Below are 26,010 nucleotides of genomic sequence, written 5' to 3' on the forward strand. Positions count from 1 at the left end.
ATATCTCTTTGCTTTAAAACAAATTGTATATAATCCTGTACTTTACTTGTAAAATTAAAAACCAAGGGAGAAAGAAAACAACAACTGGTGACAAAATTTAGTGAAACCAAATTCACAAAATGATCAGATTCAAAAAAGTACATGTGTGATCCTTGTGACTATTACATCTTTGTCAGGAGGTAGCTAACATGTTCATCATAATTTCTCTGAAGACAGTCACTACATTGGTCAAAACTTTTAAGTCTTCCCACTTTCTTTACAAAGTTGCTATCTCTCTGCTCACTACTCTCTGTCAGTTCATATCACTCAATATTTCATTGTATCTCATGGTGTAATAAAATTCCATACATGCACATACCATGATTTGTTCAACTGTTGCTCATTTTTTAGGAGGTTGTCTACCTGCTACCCCTTATCTGCTGCCTTGGATTCTCCCTCTGTCATATCTACTGTTTTCCTGTTGAGTTTGATATATTTCTACACCAAACTTTGCTTTTTGGGGGAAATCATTTGAGGTTGCAGTACTCTATCTTTTGCATTTTAAAGATCTCCTCTGTTTCATAGTTGAATTTACCAAATCTTGGATAATCTTAACTCTAGTTCTTAGTACTTTAACTACTTCTTTCTGGGTAGTGTGTGTGTGTGTGTGTGTGTGTGTGTGTGTGTGTGTGTGTGTGTTTATATTTTAATATGGAAACTCTGAATTTTGACTATAACCATTGCAGGGCTTTTCCTTTTGGGTCCTTTCAGCAAGTCATTAATTCAATTGATTCTTTCTACCTTTCCTTTCCTATAACTTCTAATAGATCTCTGGACATTGTTCATTTATACTTTCTTAAGATAAAGTACCTAGATATTTTTTTAATCTTGATTTTCAAAAAAATCTAATGATTAAATTATTTCTCTTTAATCTATTTTTCAGGTTAGTTTTTTTTTTTTAATTAGTTCACATTTTCTCTTTGTCTTTCAATCTTTTGATTTTGTTCTCATATTTCTTGCTGTACTGTGGAATCATTGATTTGTTTGGTCTTTTAAAGTGTTCAGGAAGCCTATTTCTAACATTTTTTTCTTCTAAGCACTTTTCCTTTCATCTAATTTTTAAAAAAACTTTTATTTTTCATCTCTTCTTTTTTCTAGATATTCATGTAGTCCTTGTGGAAAATCCATTTTTTCTTTGAGTCTTCTTGCAGTTAGATTTGCAATAAATTATATAGCAACTGATGTTTTTATTGAATTAGAACTCCTTATTCCAGGCCAGGCTTTGTTTCTTACTGCAATTTAGTACTATTGTTGATCAGCATACTACTTCCCCCAGGCTTCTAAGGTCCCTTTCCTGGAACTGTCTCAAGATCCACTTAAGCATTTTCTTAACACAGAGTCTTATATTCTACACATCTTCCTAGAAATCTCTATTCAGACTGGAGGCTACCTTGTGATGCCAATACAAGTCCCTCTTATCTATTATTCTCTAGCTCCTGGCTGAAGTTCTGGAGTATATTTGTCTTGACTAAGCTTGTCACCAGTTTTTGTTTTTGGTTTTTGGTTTTCTTTCTCCCTTGGTTTTTAATTTTCAAAGTAATATATAGAATCTAGTACTTTTTTAAGGCAAGGGGGGTATAAAATGGATATTTATAACTTCAGATAAGTTTCTCTTTTGTGTTCTGCTTTGTGTAGAAAAAGGTTCTTTTTTTGTGTTTTAAGCTTATAAGTAAAAAGGCACAAATATAGAAAATACCTGCTATGCGAAATGTTGTGCGTAATTTAAAAATTCAAATCATATGGTCCTTGCCTATTAAGTGATTGTAATTTTTTAAAGTCTTTCAAAATAAAGAGCAGCATTAGCCTCCTGAACTCATTGCCACTTGTGGATTTAAATTGTTCCATTTATCTAGAAACATCACAAGATCCCCTTTGTGACTAAGAAGGATACATTTATTTTTTTTGTATGGATAATTTTACAGCATTGGCAACTGCCAAACCTTTTGTTCCAATTTTTCCCCTCTTTTCCCCCCACCTCCTCCCCTAGATGGCAAGATGACCAGTAGATGTAAATATATTAATGTGTAAATTAGATACACAATAAGTATACATGACCAAACCATTATTTTGCTCTACAAAAAGAATCAGACTCTGAAATATTGTACAGTTAGCCTGTGAAGGAAATCCAAAATGCAGACAGGCAAAAATATAGGGATTGGGAATTCAATGTAATGGTTCCTTGTCATCTCCCAGAGTTTTTTCGCTGGGGGTAGCTAGTTCAGTTCATTACTGCTCTATTGGAACTGATTTGGTTCATCTCATTACTGAGGATGGCCAGGTCCATCAGAACTGATCATCATATAGTATTGTTGTTGAAGTATATAATGATCTCCTGGCCCTGCTCGTTTCACTCAGCAAAAGTTCGTGTAAGTCTCTCCAGGCCTTTCTGAAATCATCCTGTTGGTCATTTCTTACCAAACAATAATATTGAACATTTATAAGATGGTTTGCCATTCTTGAAGCAGAATTATTTTTGGTAGAAAGCTAGATGTGGAAGGATTTACTAGTTTCTCTTTCATGCAAACTTCAGGGTTTTGCTAAAAGAGTTGTCTACTTCATATGAACAATTATTAACAAATAATTAACATTGACAAGAAATCCTTTTCTCTATATATTTATTTTGTTATTCTTCAAGAGTTCAAATATCACTAGTTTTATTAAGCAATGATCAAGAAAAGCATTCAGCTTCAAGTACATTATTAAGTATTTCAGTGTGCATAAGAACTAAATAATGCATCATAACAACTGGGTTTTTCTTGTGGTTCTAGAATAGATCTCATGTGCATTCCCACCAAAATTCCTTTTGTCAGGGTGCCCTATATATTGGTCTCTTCTCTTTATCACTCTGTGTCCTTTACCCCTGATAGTCTCTCTCTTTTTTTTTTTTTTTCAGATGAATACATTTCTTCCCATAGAAAAAATTTTACAGATTCTCAAAGTACAAATGTTCCTTAGAGTTCGCTCATACCTGAATAGGAATATCCTCCAACTGCATTTTTAAGAAATTTATAAGAATTTCATGTCCTCACCCCAAGTGCAAATTGATTTAATCTAGTATCACTTAACTTTAAAGGCCTATCCATTCTTTTAAAAAATTAGAATGAACGGACTTTCTATTAGTTAGATAAATAGGATTTTTTAAAAAGTGGTTAGTTTTTCTTTTTGTCATCCTTTAACCAGTTTTTTAAACATAAAATATAGCCAAATCTTTAGATGTAAATAGTGTATGGTGTGATTTTTTTTTCTTTTTTTACTTTTTTAAACCACAGATATTTTTTAAAAAATTTTAGTTTGAAATTTTTCCTTCTCCCATCTCCTCCCATGCTCCATGAAAAAGCAAAGGAAGCAAAAACATATTACAAATATGTAGTTATGCAAAAATTTTCAACACTAGCCATGTTCCAAAAGAAAAAGAAGAAAGGGAGAGAGAGAGGAAAGAAGGAAGAAAAGAAAAAGAGAAGGGAGGGAAAGAGGAAGTGAAGGAGAAAAAGAAGAAGGGTTAAGAAAGAAGGAGCGGGGGTAGAAAACGAAGGAAAAGAAAAATATGCTTCAGTATTCACTCTGAATCCATCAACTCTCTGCCTATAGGTGGGATATCATGTTTCATTGTGAGTTCTTTGGAATTCTAAGTGACTGATGTATTTATCAGATTTAATAAGTCTTAATTTTCAGAAGAAGAAATTAAAACCACTTCTAATCATATGAAAAAATGCTCTAAATCACCATTGATCAGAGAAATGCTAATTAAGACAACTCTGAGATACTATATATACCTCTCAGATTGGCTAAGATGACAGAAAAATATAATGGCAAATGTTGGAGGGAATATGGGAAAACTGGAACACCAATACATTGTTGGAGGAGTTGTGAATTAATCTAACCGTTCTGGAGAGCAATATGGAACTATGCCCAAAAAGCTATCAAACTGCATACTCTTTGATCCAACTGTGTTTCTACTGGGCTTATATCCCAAAGAAATTATGAAAGAGGGAAAGGGACCCACATGTGCAATAATGTTGTGGTGGCAGCCTTTTTTGTAGTGGAAAGAAACTGGAAATTGAGTGAATGCTTATTAGTTGGAGAATGGCTGAATAAATTATGGTATATGAATGTTATAGAAATTATGGTATATGAATGTTATGGAAATTAAGGTATATGGAATGTTATTGTACTATAAAAAATGACCAGCAGGATGATTTCAGAGAGGCCTGCAGAGACTTACATGAACTGATGCTAAGTGAAGTGAGTAGATCCAAGAGGACATTGTACACAGCAACAACAAAATTATATGAGGATCAGTTCTGATGGATATGGGTTTTTTCAACAATGAGATGATTCAGGCCAGTTCCTATAGACTTGTGATGGAGAGAGCTATTTGTACCCAGAGAGAGGACTGTGAAAACTAAATGTAGGTCATAACCACTTTTTTGTTGGTTTGCTTGCTTTTTGTTTTCTTTCTCATTTTTTTTCATCTAATTTTTCTTGTGCAGCATGATAATTGTGAAAATATGTATAGAAGAACTGGATATGTTTACATATATTGAATTACTTGCTGTTTAGGGGAGGGGTTGAAGGTAGGGAGGAAGAAAAATTTAGAACACAGAGTTTTGTAAGGATGAATGTTGAAAGCTGTCTTTGCATATATTTTGAAAATAAAAAGCTAGTATTATTGAAATGCAAAAAAAAGATTTACTAAGTCTTTGAAAGTATATTATTTTTGCAATATTACAATTGCTTTCTGGATTGTTTGCTTTCTCCTCACTTCACTTTGCATCAGTTCATACAAGTCTCCCCAGGTTTTTCTAAAACTAATTCCTTCATTATTCTTATAATAAAATAGTATTCCATCACATTCATATACCACAACTTGTTAATGATGACCATCCCCTCAGTTTCCAATTCTTTGCCACCACAAATAGAGCAGCCATAAATAAGTCATTTCCTTTTTTCTTTTATCTCCATTGGATATTAGTGCTTCTAGTATTGTTGGATCAAAAATTATGGACAAGTTTATAGCCTTTGGGGCATAGTTCCCAATTGCTTTCTGGAATGTTTGGACTAATTCTTCATATGCTATAAATTAGTACCCTAACTAACAAAGGTTCTATGCCACCCCTAGGAAATTACTTTGGTGACAAATATCTCTATTTTAAGTTACCATAGGGAAGCCCAGGGAGGATGGACATACTGATTATCAATTGGAACTTGGCTCTGTGTGTGCTTCACCCTTTTCCTCTTCCCAAACCATGTCACAGAAAATTCAGAAAGGAATAAAAATACCCTTGGTTTTAAAAAGTCCAGAAGCACTGAATTGGATCATGTTAAATAATTTGATTTGAGGTATTGTCTTTAGAAATTAAGAGGGAGAAGAATCTTCATGTTCTCTTGAGTATATTATTATGTAAATATTACTGTGGCTTATATTGATATTTCAAAAAGATAAATGTTCTCTATCAAAAATATGTTGACTTTTTGTGTTGAATTTTTTTTTTAGGCTGGAAGCCAAGATACACTTAATACAATAGCATTGAAATTTAACATCACTCCAAACAAGCTTGTAGAATTGAATAAGCTTTTCACACACACTATTGTTCCAGGCCAGGTAATTATTTTTAGTATTATGATGATTTTATGCATTTTGGATGAATTTGCTATAACTTAGAGATTCACTTTCTAAATGATTTTTACTAACTATAGAAGTAAGGGTTCAGTCTTTCTTTCCTCAAATGTTGAGATTATAAGTGTTAATCTCCCTAGAGATGATTGCTATATAGATAATAAATCTGTTGAGGAAGCTTAACTGCTTACTTATTCTTATCTTGTGACCAGTTGTGTCAGACAGGTTAGTGCTGAAATGTGAGAAAACTTATATTTCTCAAGACAAATGGTCTCTTCCTAGAAATTTCATAGAGCATTTAGTTCTGAAATGTATGGTATATTTACCAAGATTGGCATCTTCTTTGTTTCAGTTAACCCTGGCTTTGTTTTGGGTAACCAATATCCTTAACAATAGGCCACAGTTACTGTTCCTTTACCCCTCACAATTAATTTACTTAAAGTACTCAATAAAACTAATAAGTTATAGTTCCACTTATATTTTTAAGAGAGTTTGTTTCTATTTGAATACTTTCATTTACAACACATTTCCGGTTTTTATGCAAGTATTTGAAAATACTATTAAGATTATGTCACTTAATTTTCTTTTTATATGATAGGATTTGACTTAATGTAATGACTCCCAAAAGTTTTCTCATTTGGTGGTTCAACAGAGCATCATCATTTGCTTATATGTGTGTATATATATAGTGCTATCATTTTAGTTCCTTCAAATGACCTAATATCTCATCATAGTATCATTTTGGTAATTCCTCCCTGCCCCCATACTTCTTCCAAAGTCTACATGATGAGCTCTGAAAAGCTTTATGTGACCCTCGAGCCATAATAGAAAATAGCACATTGTTATGATTTTATAATTTTGACTAACAAAAATAAGTAGACTCATGAGCTTAAAGCTGGTAGGCAGTAAAAACATATTAATTTAACCAAAAAATAATTCTTGCATTTGGAAAAAATACAGTATGTGGATTTTTATATTTCATTTTTGACCTCCTCTTAAAGTTTCAGTTTTTGGCAACTTATTTCTTGAATAATCCTCACCCCTCTAGGAAGATTGCTCTGACTAAGCCAGTTTACACTGATCTTCTATGAACAATATAACATTTAGTAGGTAACCACTGAACTCAACACGGAATTGCATACTTAACATATTCCTAATTCCTGTTTTCAGGTCCTTTTTGTGCCAGATACTGATTTTCCTTCCAGTACTTTAAGGTTAACTTCATCAAGTCCAGGTGCTACTATTTCTCCTTCATCATCAGATGCAGAATATGATAAACTTCCTGTAGGTATATCATCTAACCAAGAATCATATGTTACATATATTATTAGGAACTTTTCTTGCATAGTTTTATAATTCCATGTGCTAATTTTAATAATACTACACTCACATTTCCCTAGTAAGAAGGTGAAAATTGGTTTAAGCAATAGACTATGAGATTTTAGATAAGAGAATCATAAAAACTATGGAAAGAAAAAATGATCAATTATAGACAATTAAGGGGTTAAAAATCTGTGCTAAATTCATATTAATATAATGATGGAAACATTTATTCCATTCTTGTGAGATGGCATTGGTATTTTTTATTTTAAAAATAAATAAAAATTACTTTTCACTATTCATGTTTCATTTTGAAAAGATGGTAGTACATTTGTCATTTTCATTTTAGATTGAAATGAACCAGGTTAAATATAGGGAAATAGGCCAGAACTTTATTTTATTAAAATTAGGGCTGTTTTGAATTTTCAAAACAAAATGAAGGGAAAATTTTCACTGTTTTTCCCTGTTTTTTTATTTTTTAAATATTTGCTTTTTAAAGGATGCTGACTTAGCAAGAAAAGCCTTAAAACCAATTGAAAGAGTCCTGTCATCCACCTCTGAAGAAGATGAACCAGTAGTTGTAAAATTTTTAAAAATGAACTGTCGTTATTTCACAGATGGCAAGGTAAGTAGCATTTGTGGTTGTTTGGGGGAATAAGTATTAAAAGTAAAAGTTTGATAGAGATGATTAAAACTGAAGAATAATCAAAGCTCTGTCCAAAGGTTCTATAGCTCACATTACTGAAGTCCTTTAGTTATGCTCTGTTGAATTTCTCGCATCTCTCTTCTTGAAGTGGCTCAAACTAATTGGGAGAAGTGGCTTTGAACCACCTTAGACAAATCATTTTATCTTTTTTATTGCCTTTAAAATTCCTGTTTTAAAAAAAAAATAAGAGCCAGCCTTGTTGATATCATTTAGAATCCTTAATGCACTCTAAACTATGCTTATAAATCACCATCAACCCACTTTCTCAACAGGTAGATTGTAGACCTCACTTAATTTGGTCTTTTTTATCTTCCCTTCCTTTTAGTTTAGATATATTGAGGGAATAATGACATCTACCAGTTGTCTTTCTTCAGAAGAACCAGGGACAGGGAAGATTTTATGCTTAGGTAGCTTTAACTTTTTGTATTTTATTTTATTTTGTTACCTTTCCCCTTACATAGTGAAGTTTTGGTTCTTTTCCCCCATCTAATTAGTTCTAGATTTGAAGTAAAAGGATTTGGGTTCAAATACCGAACTCTTTGTTTGAACAAGTCACTTAATCTTTATAGGACTAATTTTTCTCTAGGTATACCAAGAAAAATGTACTGATAATATATCATAATTTTATGATTCTCCACATTCAGTTACGAGATCCCAAATGGGGCTATGAATATCCATTTGAGAAGCTGGGGTCTTGAGCAGTGCCCATTTAGTTGGACAAACAAGTTACTACTTTTGCTTTGTGGTCAGATGACAAAATTAACTTGTCTTTCTGAATTAAAAAAAAATCATAGCCCTCTTTTATATTGAACTTTCATAATAGCTATGGTTCTGACACGTTGTGTTGATCATTATAAACATTTATTTATCATTTCCTAAACTAAATGCTGAAGATTAAAAAAAAAAAAAGCCAAAATATAATTCCTGTTCTCAAGAAGTTCATAGCCTAAAGAGGTAGAATAACATGCAGACAATACATACAAACAAGCTATGTAAAGGATAAATTGGAAATAATTATTAGAAGAGGGCACTAGAATTCAGGAGGACTTGGAAAGGTTTTCCTGTGGAAGGTGAGAGTTTTAGCTAGCGCGTGAAGAAAGCCAAGGAAACATGGGCATTGTAAAGACAATAATGTTTACTCTTGATGTTTGATGACTGGAATGAATTAATTCTGAATCATGGAATTTTAAGAGTAAAAGAGATATTAATTCAAAGATTAGAAAATAAAAACTCAACAAAATGTTAATGTTTTGTTAATTTTTGTTAACAAGTAAAGACAAAGCTGATACTAAAAGATCTCATCATCCTGAGTTCAGTGAGTTTCTACTATATATGCCACATCTAATATTATATTAAATAAAACCTTAAATATGTTTCTTAAGATACCCTAATAAAGGAAATGAAAGTATGGGGGTTATACTATACTTGGAAAAATTATGATATTAATATGTATTAATAAAAAGCTCTGTCATAGTAGTTAGAAGTCTACATGCCAATAGGTTTACATCTTTCTTTTCCTTTCCTTTTAAGGGTGTAGTTGGTGGTGTCATGATAGTCACACCTAACAATATTATGTTTGATCCTCACAAGTCTGATCCTCTGGTTATTGAGAATGGATGTGAAGAATATGGGCTCATCTGCCCCATGGAAGAAGTTGTTTCCATTGCACTCTACAATGATATCTCCCACATGAAGATTAAAGATGCATTGCCATCGTAAGAGGAATTCTTTATTTTTATGAGAATGGGGATTATAATATACTTAGAAGTGCAAAGGAGGAAAAACAGAATTTGGTATTACAAAAAAGTATAGATTCCACAGCATATTGGGAGTATTTGTCAGTTTTTAATGTTTTTAAGAATAAAACTGAACCATCAGAAGAAAAAAAATTAATAAGCCAAGAAGAAAAAGGAAAAAAAAAATCAATCAACAAGGTTTTATTAAGTACTTACTATGTCCCAGGCAAATGTGGTAAACCCTAGGGAGTAGGAAAAGATAAAAATAGTCATGCCCTCAAAAGAGAACCTGAAAAGAATATATACATTCATTGCCTTTCTATCTTCTTTCTCTCAAATCACAGCTTACTTTATAAGCAAAATTGGGTTAATAAAGGAGAAAAGGATTTTTCTGAAAGAACTTTAGTTTATTAACTAAATAAGGGCTAAAAACAATGGGGGAAATGGTTGTTCTTAATATAAATCTTTCAGCAAGATTAATAAAATTTTCCTCTCAATAACCAGGAATACTCCAAACTTTTGTTTAGTCATTTCCAGTCATGAAAAGAATCATCTTCACTCAAGGATCCAGCTCTCTATCAACTAGACCATCTAGTTGTCCTATTCTCAACTTACCTTTCCATACAAAGCCTTTCTTGACAGATAGTTTCCTCCTTCTCATGATTTCCTCCTTCTTCAGTATAATAGATACTGTGTAGGAATCTACTTTTTTTGTCTTTTATCTATAGAACCCTGATCCTTCTTCTAGATTTGCTGTAGTTCTAGATCATTTTAGGATACATGGTCAGAAAGGAAAGGTAACTACTCATACTGTACCTATGCAGTGCCTACCTGTAATCTTACTTTGATGCCTCAAAATGCTAATATACTCGCTGTAGAGAAGTTTTCTTTTTTGTAGAGTTAGAAAACTGAAAACAGTCTAGGGTTGTACCTTTTGTTCTTTGTATATCCAAATATTCACCATTATTGTATCTGTGTTTCCTTTTAGGTCTAAATTGAATGTAGGGAGGGAGATATAAGATAACCTTCCTAAAGAGAAAGTATAGAATAAAAGCTTCAGAAATTGGGACTCTCAAACATCAGACTGAAAATGTAGTTTTAAAGCAAACAAAAACTAAGGAAGATCATTTAGCCCTATGTATACTGCAACAAATGCCAGGAATGACTTTGATCCTCAGATTTCTGAGGCTTTATGAAACTTTTCTCCTATTATACTTTAACAATAAAAATGCTTAAGAAAATTCCAGAAGGACATATATAATCTCTACTTGGGCACAAGAATTATGAGAAGAAACTCAGAGCCCACTGTCTATATTATAATTTATAAGAGACAGAAAAAATCTAGTCAAAAGCTTTTCATGCTCTCTTTGCCTATGCCCTGACATCAAAGCTGCAACTCGTGCAGCTAGAATTGGGTTGTCAATCATCAGAATAGTTTTCTTCTTAGAAATGTAGTTCAGTATGGTGATTATAATCTAATAGTGTATAATAATTGTAGTACAACATGAGATATGAGGGCTTCAGTCCTTGTTCTGCTGTTTAGTTCCTATATAAGCCTGAACAAGTTACTTAGCCTATTAATACTTCTTTCTTATCTATATATATTTTTTAACTATAAGATGGTAATAATAACACCTCTACCCAACCTACTCGAAGGTCAAATAAGATCATATTTGTGGAAGTACTTTGGTAATGCCAGAGATCATTCAAATATAGTCTTAGTCCAGATACTAGTATTTCAGGTGCTTGATGAGTTATATAAACTTTGGAAGGCTAGCCTGGGAACCCATCTATCTTATGACATAATAGGTGATAGGAAAATGCATTTGTAGTTTCAAAAGTCTGATATGCCAGTGAACATTGGACTTCTAGCTTATGTTGCAGATGTATGAACTAGCTGCCTTAAAAGATCTTAGATTAATAATACTTTTTTGTCTGATGATCATTTATCATTTTGCCATTGTTGGAAAAGGCTAATATCTGTATTTGTCCTAACCCTTTACAAATAAAACTATATCTTCTGAAAATAGCTTCTTTTCTTCTTCACTGCATTTTATATCTGATTCTGGAGGAAATGGAAAGTGAAGTTACAATGGCACATTTTCTTCAGATTCATACTATGTGTTGTTTCCCATTTAAATTATTTGTTTTTAATAATTTAAGTAAGTAGGGGAGAAAAGAATACAGGATAAAGAAGTGTGTATAGTTACTGTTTTTATAGAAGCAAATTCTCTATATATGATATAAAAAATGTATATACATATGTATATTCTCTATAGTAAAGAGTCTATTAAAATAACATTTGATAATATCCAAACAACATGGGACTTCAGCAACATAAACTATTGCCATGAAATTATTTTATTGCAGTAATACTTTGTATGTTGATACCCCCACCAAAAAAAAAATCGGTAGTTAGCAAACTTAGCTGAATTTTAAAATGCATCAAACAATAAGTAGGTGCTTTTTCTGAAAGTCTTTAACTACAGCTGTTTTCTTATACTTCACTACAACATAGATCTAGTTAGTAAGTAGCCCCAAATTATATTATACCCAACGAGATTTATTACAGGGAATAAAAGTCTATTTGGGGGAAATGTTATTTATTATATTGCTGCATAACATAACATGATTGTATATTCTTGAAGACAATTATTGCTTCATTTAAACCCTTGGAACCTGGGGTCTAGTAGGTGCTTAATAAATGCTGTTAATTGATTGGAAAGCATTTGAGCAATGTTCTTGTGTTAATTATATAGTAATGATTCAAATAACATTTACTAAGTAAATGAGGCATAAAGAATTGATAATAGTTTTTAGAGTATTTATCAAGAAAAAGTATTTAGTATTTCTTTCCCATCCCAATATTTTTCCTCCCTTCCCTATCCTTTAGGAAATCTTGAAGTACAGTTCTTGTTCTGCATTTGTCGACTATAACTTCAAAAATCATTCACACATTTCCACTAAGATGCACAACATCATTTTTCTTTCTTGACATAATTGTTTTAGTTGCCTTATGTTTAGTTTTAGATGTTATTATTTCTTGATTTAGATTCATCTTTCTAAAATCATTTTAAACATATTTTAGTTATCCTTTTTTTTTTTTTTTTTTTTTTTTTTTGAGTTGGGTCTATTTGGTGTTTTGTTTATTTTTTTCTTTTAACCTTTCCTCCATTTTGGTTTTTGTTTTATTTTTTAACATTCCATGTACATCCACCATTTCTTCCTGACAGTGACCTACCACAGGATCTTTGTCCTCTGTACAGGCCTGGAGAGTGGGAGGACCTGGCTTCCGAGAAGGATATAAATCCATTCAGTAAATTCAAATCTCACAATAAAGAAAAAAGACAGCAGAATGGAGAAACAATTACTCCCCTAATTTCCAAGTCAGTAAAACCTTTGGAAAAGTCAACAGATAATAATCTTCTTGAGTCCTTTGGTAATTCCATTCTAAGGGAAACAGAGACCTTGGGAACTTCCAAGGAAGAACCTAACAAGTTGTCTACAATAACTGCTGACATTAAGGAACCTTCCAAAGCAAAAATTACAATGGAGTCTAGAACCAAAGAAAACTCCTTTTTAGGAGATGATGATGACTTTGTTGATCTGGAAGAGCTTTCCTCCCAAACTGAGGATGGAGGTGACAAAAAGGATATTCCAAAGGATTGCCTTTGTCTTGATTCAAAAGAGTCTAGAAATACCAGATTACAAAAGACAAGTTCCACTTTAGAAATATTGGACCAGCCAGCATTGGATCTTTCAAGAACAGAGTATGATACTGAACTAAAAGGTGCTCTGGATTTAAAAACTTGTGAGAAACAAGATTTAGGGCCCGAAGGCAACAAGCATGCCATTTCTTCTCAAAATAAGGTAGAATCAATGCTGAACCTTCATGAAGATCTAGATAAAGTCAAACTTATTGAATTTTACCTGAATAAAAACAAGGAAGGGTCACAGTTACTTGAAAATTTAGAAAAAGCAGAAATTAGTGATGGCAAAAGCAATCTTCCCTTAGGGATAGATATTACTCTTAGTAGCTCAGTTCCCCAGGCAAATGAACCACTTGTTGAAGGCAGCAAGAAGCCAGGTAAAGGCCATGACAAAGAGCCATTTTCATCACAAATGGGTCCATCTACAGAAGAGAGGATTGTTAAAGAGTCTCTGAATGCCTCGTTGGAATCCTCTCTGGACAAGGGCTGCCAAGGGGCACAGGTGGATAGTAAATCAGAAATCAGATTGTGGCTGTTAAAGAGAATTCAGGTACCCATTGAAGGTAAGAGTATGTATGTGTATGTGTATCTGTCTGTCTGTTGCTCAAAGTCAATATTAAAAGAGATTCTTATATGTCTAATAGAGCATCTTATCAATTAGGATTAAGAGGTGAGTTTATATATTGATGCTGGACTTAAAATATACTTTCCTAGGATGGAAGGAAGTGCTGCTGTTGGATAGGAGTGGGGAGAGACAGAGAAATGGGAGGAGAATTTGTTTTTGAGCTCTCAAGGAACTTTGGCTGATTAGTTTGGATCTTAAAAGGGTGTAAAATGGTTTTCTGAAAACTTCTTTCAATTCTGCAGTGCAAAAGGACAGTGTATACTATTGTAATGCAATATCCCATCTCTGACAGTCACTAGCCATGTGGTTTTGAGATAGTTACTTAGCCTTCCTTGATCTCAGTTTCTTCAGCTATAAAATGAGCTAGGAGTAGATCTGCTCTCAAATCCCTTCTAACTCTGTACTTATGATCATTTTATCTTCTGAATTAGGCCATAATTTTGTCATTATTCACAAGCAATATTTTTATTCAATATTCAACAAACACTTATTAACACTGGAAATACAAATAAATGAAAGAATCCTTGCCCTAAAGAGTTTACATTAGTCCATTTAGATTTTATCTTCTTAGCTTTACAATCTAATCAATTATAATCTAATCCAGGCAGTTCTTTTTTCTTTTTTTCACAACAAAATTGAGATCTGTAATCAGGGCAAATGAACTGCTACTTGGGGTACCATACAGTAAGTACTGAGGTATCCACAGGGAGTTCTTATCTTTTATTTCTAGTAGATAAGATAATGTCCATAAAAATATATGTGGATATGTATAGCATTTATACATTTTATTTCTTCGTTTTCCCTTACGTTTTATTAATCTTTTAGATGAATCTTTGGAAAACAGTATTGGGATAGTTTGTACACATATCAAAAGCATAAATTAATCATATTGCTATCATAGGAGTTTGTAGAGAGAAACAAATCCTACTGTTAGGGGGAAAAAAAGAACTTCATTTTTAGTGTTACCAAAATGTCCTTTATAATAATCTGGTATGTGTAATTAAATTATTGGAAGTCTTTATCCTATACAAGAAGATCTTTTAAAATCACTTTGTGCAGTCTCTGTTAACTCCTTAATTAAAATATTTGTTATTTTACTCAAGCTACAAAACTGCATTGTCATTATATATTATTAGTAGAATATTTGGATTTTAAAAAAAAAATTGTTTAACATGGTTCAGATATGCTTCCATCAAAAGAGGAGAAGAGCAAGACACCACCAATGTTTCTGTGTATCAAAGTGGGAAAACCTATGCGAAAATCCTTTGCGACTCACAGCACAACCATGGTACAGCAATTCGGCAAGAGAAGAAAGCAACCAGAGTATTGGTTTGCAGTTCCTCGAGAAAGGTAAGTTGATAACAATGCAAAACTGGAAATTTTCCTTGGACCTATTTTTTTAAATTAATCTGGTTTTTAAATAAGGTTTGAAAAATCCTCTATTTCCATTGAATTTTATTTAAAAGAGTATAATCTTAAGACTGAGTTGATCTGTGTTAAACTTTTTCTTTTCAGTTCAAATGTGTGCAATTCCTATTAAACCTGATTGTTTATTAAAATATAAAGCAGAAAAACTTCAGATATCACGAAATGATGATGACAGCACAGGTGTATCAAAAATTCTCTAATATCACCATTTGTTTAAAACAAATTGGAAAAAAAAAACTTTATTGCATGTGCCATTTTTCTAACTGCATTGCTCTCAGATTTAGATTTTGTTTTGTAATTTCTGGAAAATATAAAAATTCCAGAGTTGGATTTAGATTCAGAAAATCTGTCCAAGTTATGACTCTGCTATTTATTCCTTGCATAACTGTGTCAGGTATCTTAACCTGATCTTCAGTTTCATGGATTGGACCAAATGGTTTCTAAGGTATTTTCCAGGTCTCCAGCTATTATCCAAGTTATTTGAAATTTCTTAGGTTCTTAGAAAGATCTAAGCCCAGTCCTATATCTATCATACCTCTTTAGGTGGATCTTAGGCAAGTCATTTCATATCTCTTGGTTAGTTTTCCCTCTTGCTGTTGAAACTAAATGGAAAATTATTTTCAGCACTGAAATCATATGCTTCTATAAATATGAAGTAGGAGATATATGTGTCTCTAAGAAAATATGCAACCATTATAGCCTTGAAAGAATTATCTTGGGAGAAATATTTAAGCAGTAATCTGACAGATATTCTTTCTTTCCTTCCTTTCTTTCTCTCCTTCACTCCCCTTTCCTCCCTCCCTCTTTCCATTCCTCCTTCCTTCCTCTTTTCCCTTTTCCTTCCTTCCTTCCTCCATCCTTCTTTCCCTCCTTATCTCCTTTTCTCCCTTTTTTCTTTCCTTCCTCCTTCCTTACCTTGTTTCTTCTTTCCCTTTGAAGGGAATAATAATCTGATTTTCCCCCACAGTTACTAAGAATTTTGTATAATGAAATTAAATGACAAAATATGTGAAAGAGTTGTATACTGACAATGTTTTCAAGAAGGAAAGTTTTCTGTTTAGTTAGTTTTGTTAGAGACAATCAGAGTTGAGTGACTTGCCTCTGGAGTCACACAACTAGTAAGTGAACCTGTATGTAACACAAGTCCTCCTAATTCCAGGGCCAGTGATCTATCCACTGCACCACCTAGGTACCTCAAGAATAAAAGTTTTTTTTTAAGTAGGTTAAATTATTGAAGGTATTTTTCTGAGTTGTATTTAAGTGGTCATGCAAATACTTTTTCAAGTCATTAGACCCATAGATTCCCTATCTCCCTTTTCCTCAATCTTAATTCACTAAGAGAATCACAGACTTTGTAAATCTTAAGGCCCCTCAGAGACCATATAGTTCAATCTATAGACAATATAGAATACATCTGCTGGAAGCAAATTCCTTTACAGTTCAAACTGAAACTTGAAATTATTTTGTATCAGTTCATAAAATATTTTGTCATTTTTGTAGTAGGAAGTATTAGAAAGGAAAGAACATGGCCTTTTGTATAGTAAGGTTTTGAAAATTTAGACCTGGTAAAGGTCTAGTGTTAAGAAAAATTCTCTACAGATAAGATGCATAATCAGATTCATTTCACATAATGTCTGAAAATAACCTTTCATATTGTAAGGTCTTGAAAGTTTACGCCAGATCAAAGACCTAGTATTAAGAATTCTCTGCAAATAAGAAGCACGGTCAGATTCATTTCATTAGTGTCTGACTACTTTAAGGAAGAATTTATTTTTTAATGTAGCACTGAAGTACACCCATGAAGTAAGAATAGATCTTGTTTTGTCCCAGTATGTTGTGAACAAGCTGTTATTTTAAAAATGCATTTTAAACTAAATAGAATGAGGTGTTGTTTTTTTTTTTTTAAGATACATTTGTTATTGTTCAATCATTTTCAATCACAATTGATTCTTCTTGACTCCATTTGACTCCTTGGCAAAGATAACTGGATGATTTGCCATTTCCTCCTCCAACTCATATTATAGATCTGAGACTGTGACAAACAGGATTAAGTGACTTGCCTAGAGTCATATAGTAAATGTCAAAAGCTAGATTTGAACTCAGGAAGGGTAAATCATGTTGATATCTTCATCCTATGGCATATGTCAAAGATCCAACACAGTAGACAAAACATATGAATGACTATCCTGGCCAGATTTCTTGCTTTGACTAAGAGAATTTTGTCTATCTACACCCCTCAAAAAGCTGGAGTCCTTTTGGTGCTACCATTTAATTGCCCATCACTCTGACTCAACCACTATGACTGAAAAGTTAATGCAGGAAAAAAAAAAGTTGAGTTCTGGTTTTCCCATTCAGAGCTAGCATTTGGAATGAGTTTAACCATCGTTATAAAAAGTTATAATTGTCTTCTTTATTCTATTAGGTTTTAATTCACTTTGAAAAGTTAAAATGTATATATGCATGTTATCTTGGGATCTTTTATATCATTTTGAACATTGTTGCCAAGATTTTTGCTGAGTTTTAAACAATTTCAATGTCTAGAGTAAAATCTGTTTTACATGTAAAGGCCTGCCTGCATGATGCAATGTTACTAAAATCACTTACAGTAATAGTTGCAGAACAATTCCAGCAATATAATATGGTCTATACTAGTATGGTAATAATTGCAGAATAATTCCAGCAATATAATATGGTCTATACTAGCAGCTACTTCAGTTTCATAGTGAATGTGATGGTTGTTTTTTTTGGTCTGTGGTTTTTGTGGTTTATAGCAAATGGGTCATTGGAAGAATTCCATTTTATAGTCACAGTAAGCTATTTGTCTTTGTCTAGCAAACCACCAGACAAATTCAGTTTTATCTTTTAAACTTATTTTTAATTAACTAGAGACTGGCTTGGAATATTATGTGACACTTGGAAGCAGCCTTTTATCTTCATGTAGTGTGAGTCAGTGGAAAGAGTACTAAACTTAGAACTGGGGACATGAGTTCAAATCCCATCTCTGACATTAGCCATCTATACAATCTTGAGCAAGTCACTAAACCTATTGAGGCCTTAGTTTCCTGATCTGTAAAGTGAGGATGATCCCCTCAAAAATAGTTCCCCAACAAGAATTTCACAATCTTTCAGTAAAAATTTTCTTCTTGGTGTTTTGTCACTGGGATATCAGATGACCTCTGAGGTCCTTTCCAGCTCTCTGGTTTATGATAGTATTTAATTTTTGTTATTTGTTAATGATTTTACTATTTGCTAAGCAAAAAATACTAACACTTGGCAGGCATAGGGTATTTCCCTCTGGGAGGAAGGTGTACAGAGAAAGTGCTACCTCTAGGGAAAATGTTTAAATATGTATTGGAAGGAGCAGACAATTCTGTGGCTCTAAAGCATAGAACCAAGTGGGAAGGAAAGAATCAGTCTGTCTGGTCTTAGCAGATAGAGTTTGGTGTACCCAGTGCTTAGAATTATTAAATTGCTGTAAGTTATCAGAAGTAATTTGTGGTACATCTCACCATCAAAGCAAATTTTCCTGTACCCTTTTGACTCCTACCTGATATTCCCACAACTCTTGCGTGCTTTTCTATTCCGTATTTGATATTGTCTAGAAATGTTTGATCTTTGTGCTTGGCACACTCTTAATAAATGCTTGTTGCTTGTCTGCCTTTGTGATTGTAGCTGCATTCTGAAAGAATTGAACAAAGTGGTCATCCTGTCCACTAGATTCTCTTTGTACATCTTCTTTAGGATATGACATCACCTTTCATTTTGGCTTGTATTTATTAAAGGGTTGCTATTGAGTCAAGCCTAATATTAAGTTCTGGAATTAAAAAGACCAAATAATCTCTTCACTCAATGAATTTATTTTTACCATCTTGAACATAATTCTGAAATGTATTTTACTTAAACTTTTTTTTTATTTACATCTTGTGAAAAAATACATGAAATTTCATTCTTCTGTGTGCTTCTGTTTTCAAAATTTATTCTTTCTTTTGTTATGTTTTTCATGAACTGAATTGTTCCTACCTCAGTTATATTGTGGTTTAGAGCAGAGTTCTTAAACTTTTTCCACTTGTGACACCTTTTGGCACAAGAAATTTTTATGCAACTCCAGATATATAAATATATAATATAAATATACAAATCAAATATTTTCTGATAATAAATCATAATTTTGCTGTCCTCACATAACAAAGATTTAAGAATCTGGGGTCTAGAGCTTCTTTTGTTCTTAGAAATGTCCTGTCACTATCATGAAATATTATAGTGAGAAAGGAAATAAAGAGTGAGGAAAGAACCTTCCCCCTTGTCCATCTGTTCTACTTTTTCACGTTTCCTTAATCTGGCTGTTAAGAGCGGGTGCTTATGGCAATGCACAAAATCTTTCAAGACATTGGTCACCTTTAAAGCTAAATGAAAGCTTGAAACTAGGTTCAGGGCCATTCAACTAGCTAGACATTTAAGCAGCCACTTTGGGAATTCCCAAATATCTGTTATTGTGATCCCCATATCTCCTTCCAGGAATTTAGTCTATTCTTAATGAATTATCAAAAACTCATAAACTCTCAAAGAGTTCCTGAAAGTTCTATAGTACCTTAGAGTTAGGCCACAGAAATACCTTCCAGAAACATATAAGGTCTCTATCCCTAGACTTTTTCAATGAGCATAGGGATGGAAAATTAATCTGTATTTTCATTGGTACAGGAGCACTTAGATGGGGAAACTCCCCTAACAATTCTGGTGAGCACTTTCTCTTCAGCTCAGGGTCTTAGAGACTTGCCTAGACCAATGAGATATTAAGTGATATGAAATCAAAGGTCACGTAGCCAATGTATGTTAAACTTGAACCTAAGTTTTTCTGCCATCAAGGCTAATTACCACTCTTCGTGTTGCTACATTAGACACCAAGACAAATTGACACATGTTTAATCCTATCTCTATAGGTTTTTAAATTTTTTCCAGTAATAAAAATGCATTTTCTATCGTTCCCATCTCCCCTTCCCAAATGTCAAAAAGTAGGGACAAAGGACAGTGAGGAAGAGACTCTTGTAGAAAAATACAGTCAAGCAAAACAAATTGGCCAGATCTAAAAATATATATATTTCAATCTAACACATCTCTCTCAGGAAGTAGGTTGCATGTTTTACCACTGTTCTTCTGAAATCATGGATGATCCTTGTATTGATCAGAGTTCTTAAATCTTTTTTAATAAAAAATTTTTGTCAATTAACAAATATTTATTGCTTCTTCCTCTCATTTTCCCTTTACTTCCAAAACAACAAACCCAATTTTGTATCTAATTTCTAATTTTGAATTTGGGGAAAATGCCATAGAATATTCCATTGTGTGTCTCTAAATTGTTTTTCAAAATGTGAGTTTTTTTCATTCAAAAAATATTTACTGTCTACCTAGCATAGCATACTATGAGGTATTTAGAATATATTTGAAATATGCATTTAGCATCATATATGTGTGTGTTTGTGTGTGTGAAGGATATATAGTAAGGGTAGAGTTCAAAATATCCAATTTGTTGTCTTATCTAGTTGAGAGAACATTTTAATTACATAATCAGAACCAAATGTGAATAAGCTCTATATACCTCTTTGAATCAAAGATATTGTGAGCAGAAAAAAAGAGACTGATAAGAGTAATTGGTTCTACAGCAGTTGGAGAAGAGGGGAAGAGAGAATAAAGAGTTTTCTTGAAGTTGATCCTTAGAACCACCCTGCAAAGTAAGTGTTGCTATTTTATAGCAGAGGAAAATGAAGTAAAGTGATTTGCCAAAGGTCGCATATCTTGTAAGTATCTAAGGATAAATTTGAACCGAGGATTTTCTGACTCCAAGTCAGAAATATATGCACTGGCCCACCAGCTGCTTCTAAGAAGCTCCAGGCTGTGGGAAGTCCCTTGAAAAGGTCAGCTCTTTTCCCACCTTCTTCTCTCAATTCCTGCCTGTCCACATATACTATGATATAATCTGCTGATTCGTTATCTATTTCCAGTAAACTGAATTTTGCCTTTTCCAGAGAGGCCAAGGTTTAGCTAAAGATATAAATGCAAGTATAGACAGAGAGCCTCTGCCAGGACTTAGAAATTGCCTTAACTGGAAACTAATTGTGACTGAACTCATAACTTTTATGTAAAATAAAATCCTTAAAGCCAAAGAGGCAGAAACTAGGTAAGCCTTAGGAGCCATTACAATGTCTCACAGGCTTAAAAAGAAGCAAATTATTGTAACACAGTATTAAATATTATATTGTTTTGTATATTGCATATATCATTTTAATAATAATAGCTAACATTTATATAATGCTTATTACATGCCAGGTACTGTATTAAGCCAGGTATAATTATACCTGATATAATTATTATCTCATTTAACTCTCACAACAACCCTGGGAGGTAAGATGCTTTTATTATCCCTATTTTAAAATTGAGGAAACTGAGGCAGGCAGCAGTTGAGTGACTTGCCCAGGCCCACACAAGTAGGTCGTACCTGAGATCTTGTTTTAATTCATGTCTTCTAACTACAAACCCGATGCTCTATCCCACTGCAACTTATATTTTAGATATTATTCCTGACTAGAAAGGTGAGAGGATGCTAATAATATATACACTTTGCACTAATCAAGAAGTCTGGAAGAAATTATTTCTATTCCTAGTAATTCTTAGAAGCTTTTCAAGCTGCTGTGCTATAGCTTTTTTCACCTTTTTTTGAAAGAAGCAATAATTTATATTTAGATGTCAGTCTTTCCCCTCTTCCCTCTTTGGTTTAATCATCTATAATATCTTAATCTCAAGAATTAATTTGATGTTCTAGTTATTTATTTTAAAGTCTAACTGATTTAAGCAAGAATAGTGATATATGCAACTTGCCAAACTGTGTATCAATGTTTAATCCCAGCAGAATTAGTTGGTTATAGTGGTTGAATAAGTAAGCTGACCTCCTCCTCTATCTCCTTTTCCTCCTTCCACTTTCTCCTCCTCCTCCTATTCTTCTTGAAGTTTCTTCTCCTTCTCTTTCTTCTTCCTTGCTTAAGGAAAAAAGGGCCATTATAAGAAAACAAGATGTATATAATTGACTACTGACAACCCATATTTAGATGCTAAATGTCTTTCAAATACAAGCTACCTATCTGTAAATTCTAAATCAAGTAGTATTGACTATAGTATAGACCTTCTACAGGAGATTCTTATATGGTGCACAGAGTTAAAACTCAATACTCTACAGCAGTGTAAAGCATTCTGGATTTGAAATTAAAGACTTAAGTTCAAATTCCAACTATTCTATTTGTTACTTGTGTAATCTTGAATAAGCTAATTAAACCTTGCTGGCCTCATTTTCTTCAAGTAAAATTGGGTATTTAGATTAGATGGCTTTTAAAGTCTCTAACTCTAAAATTGTTTCCCTGTGAGGCTCTTTTTAGCTTGAAGTAGTTGTGTTGTAGGGCAGCAAGTTGGCTTAGTATATATACAGTGCTGGGCTTGTAATCAGGAAGACTCTACTCAAGAATCTTACTAACTATATCCCTGGATAAGTCACTTAACCCCATTTGCCTTAATTTCTCATTTGGTAGAAGAGGAAATGGCAAACTGCTCCAGTATCCTTGTCAAGAGAACTCCACAAGAGTTCACAAAGAATTGAATACAACTGAACAATAAAGTTATGATTCTAGATTGAAAAGAAAAATATTCTAGGTGACTATGTTTTTTCAAGTCAGAAGTACTATTTGAGTAAATATTGTCTCACTTGCAATCTGTCTAATATTTTATGCAAATATTAAATTGATTTTAGGTTTGCTCTGCTTGATTCCTTTCAAAATAGAAGATTCATTTGATTTTTATGTAAATATGTTCCATTATTATAAATGCAAAACTACAGCAGATAATAGTATTGCTTCATTCTCCAAATTGATACTTTTAACATATACAATTTTGTTAACCAGTTCTTAAATATTTGGTGTTTATACACCTAGATTTTGGATATATCTGAGAAAAATAAGAATGCAAAATTATGGTTAAACTCAATTCCACTTTGTAAAGCATTATATTCCTTTGCATAAATATCATTTCAAACACACTTGTAACCTTTTATCTGCACAGGACAGGTATGTGGTCAGTTCTTTAAGATGTGTGACTCAGTAAAGATATTTTTGGTATTGGTAATATGATTTTACAGTCTAAGATCGACCACTGTTCTGGCATTACTATCCTGACTGGGCATCTGTGAGAAGTTTGTAAGGAACACTCATAAAATTATTCAAAAGTAGCATCTCTTGGCATTATCAGATTACATCTTCTAGAAGCACACGTGGAACTTTACTTTTAAAATTCTAATTATTAAATAGCTATGTGTCTTGCATCGTATTAGATTCTAGGAATGCTACATATGAAACAAGATATCATCTCTTATCCTCAATAAATATAATCTAATATTACACCAATAATTTATATGAAAATTTATGCCACCAAGATGAGTTACTTTGCCATAAATATCTTCTAGAAGGATCATTTATCCAGTTTTGTTCATTGTATTATTTCATAAACTCATAAATTTATTTCTTTAGACTGTGTTTAATCACCATATGTTCTGTAGTGTCATGGAAAGAGTGCAGCATTCAGAGCCACAGGACAATGGGTTAAATTCTAACTCTACTCCTTATTGTCTATGATCTTATACAACTCATATAATTTCTGTGGGCCTCCATTTTCTCATCTGGATAATGAGGGCCCTATAAAGTCATTTTTGGCTCTCTTAAGAATTTATCTGAGGATTCAAATTTACTTAGTGGGCAGTTTGGGTACAAGCCTCTTTTTTAATAATATCAGGTTGGGTAAATTATAGATAAACTCTGTAACTTTGAGGTAGAAACTAACTTTCCTATCCTGCATCTATTGACCATTAACGTATAAAGATCATAATCTCACTATTAATCCATATAAAGATCATGTCACTATTGTGACCTACTTTGTAATTCTTGGAACAGACAACTGATCTTTCCCCTTTCCTCCATTATCACTTAAGTCTTTCAAAAGATGAAATTCTGAGATACTTAGAATGTGTGGTCATTTGCTTATGCTATAGCCATGAGGTATTAAACATCACAGAAATCTTATATAATTCTTGTGTGTGGGGGGGAGAGTTAATAAGTCAGATTCTTAAGGTATTTTTCAGTACTATACATATTATTCAGAACTACAATGCTGTAACGATGTTTATATCCTGATATTTTATAAATAAAGAAATAGACTCAAAAAGGTTTAATGCTTTGCCCAAAATCATAGCTAGTAAGTGGGGATTTGAACTCTCAAATCTAAAGTTCTTTTCATTACAGAATGAAATGCCAATATAGCTACCAAGTTTAGAAATAAAATATTTCCTCGTGTACAGATCATCAACACTAGGACTATACAACATCCAGGCCATTTTCACTGTTGCCTAACTTTTCTAGTAGCTCTGACCATGAACAAAGGACAAACTTTAATTACCAAATTTTTTGTATCCAAAGAAAGAAATATACCTTTTCTTTAAAACTGAGTGAAGAAGCAGCTCTGCATAAATTAGAGCTCTCTGTTAAGGTTGAGAAAACATTAAAATAGGAACAAAGAGAGGTGAGTAGGGGAGTCAGGAATTCATTGGGTAGCTATTGAGACGATACAGATGCAGACCTTCCCATGAGGGATTTTGTCCTAATATAATTTGTCCCAGCTCTGGCTAACCTTAGAGTTTGAGAAGGATAAATGATTTGACCACCTTCATAATTATGAGCTGAGAACAGGATGATAGGATGGACACAACACCAAAGGTGTATTTAAGGTACCCAGGTACTTGCCCAGCAACATAGAAACTACAGAGCTTAGCTCTTATTTAACAAAAATAATTAAAATGGAAAGATGGTATACTTCCACCAGTGGGCTATACCCAAGTGTGTTCTGGAACCAACTTAAACAAACTCTAGAAAGAGAGTTGTTACATTTGCACTGTGAACATTTATACAGAAATCTGCAAGTGCTACAAATCAAGATTTAATTTATTGTTCTTATTGACTTTTAGACTTAAGAATGTGATAGAGAAAATGCTGATATTTCAGTTTAAACTTAAAAATATGTCATGCACATTTATTTTTTGGAGAGCTACTAGTTAAACATTTACCAGTACACCCCTGGCTCTTTCACAAGTGAGTTGTTGCCCTATGCTCAACCCATAGCCTCAGTGTCATGGAATTTCCACCTATGGCTACTAAGATTGCTCCCACACCCCCAACTGAATTAACCTTGAAAAGTTTATTTGAGATCATTTTGCATGCCCCTTGATGAGGAAGATTACATGCCACTTAGCCCAGGTTAAAAAAAAAAATGTTACTTCTAGCTCTAACTCCTACTATTATTAACCACCAACATATATGGAGTCCCTGGACCTGGATACTAATGCCACCGTGTTAGGAATCAGGGTACAAAGACAAAAGTTGCTCTGAAGCAGAGCAATAATCTACTGAGCAATAACATGTGCACTGACTTCTTTTTAAGTGTTTATGGGGAAAGCACTTTGCATACCTTAAAAATATTATAAAAATGTAAGTTATTTTTCTTGTTTAATCTTTTCCTCAAAGATGAGAAGCAGGCACTAGAAATGAAAGTGTGTGGTTTCAGGAATTCAACCATAGTATTTACACATATGTCCTTTCTTGTTTTTACCCCTGAAGTATAGGTCATTTAGTAGTTCTACAAATTCCTAGAAATGTAGTATGAAGTAGGAGACATCCAAATTAGTTAGCTTATTTTAAGAAAACAGGTTGCCTATTAGAATCCAAACGGGAATGTAGACTGCTTAAAAC

General features: G+C 33.0%; 1 protein-coding gene across 2 annotated transcripts in view; it reads left to right on the top strand.

Moving 5' to 3' along the window:
• The window catches only part of NCOA7 (nuclear receptor coactivator 7), a 156,421-nt gene that overhangs the window by 106,904 nt on the left and 23,507 nt on the right, over positions 1-26,010 (top strand). Inside the window, exons 5-10 of one of the 2 annotated variants that reach the window (XM_051997695.1) lie at positions 5,534-5,641; positions 6,827-6,940; positions 7,476-7,601; positions 9,213-9,397; positions 12,652-13,691; positions 14,935-15,103. In XM_051997695.1, coding sequence (XP_051853655.1) covers positions 5,534-5,641; positions 6,827-6,940; positions 7,476-7,601; positions 9,213-9,397; positions 12,652-13,691; positions 14,935-15,103 — 1,742 coding nt within the window. The remainder of the gene's footprint in view (positions 1-5,533; positions 5,642-6,826; positions 6,941-7,475; positions 7,602-9,212; positions 9,398-12,651; positions 13,692-14,934; positions 15,104-26,010) is intronic. The other variant, XM_051997696.1, reaches the window with a different exon arrangement.

The sequence above is a fragment of the Antechinus flavipes genome, chromosome 4 (assembly GCF_016432865.1).
Source record: "Antechinus flavipes isolate AdamAnt ecotype Samford, QLD, Australia chromosome 4, AdamAnt_v2, whole genome shotgun sequence".
In the NCBI taxonomy this organism is placed as follows: domain Eukaryota; kingdom Metazoa; phylum Chordata; class Mammalia; order Dasyuromorphia; family Dasyuridae; genus Antechinus; species Antechinus flavipes.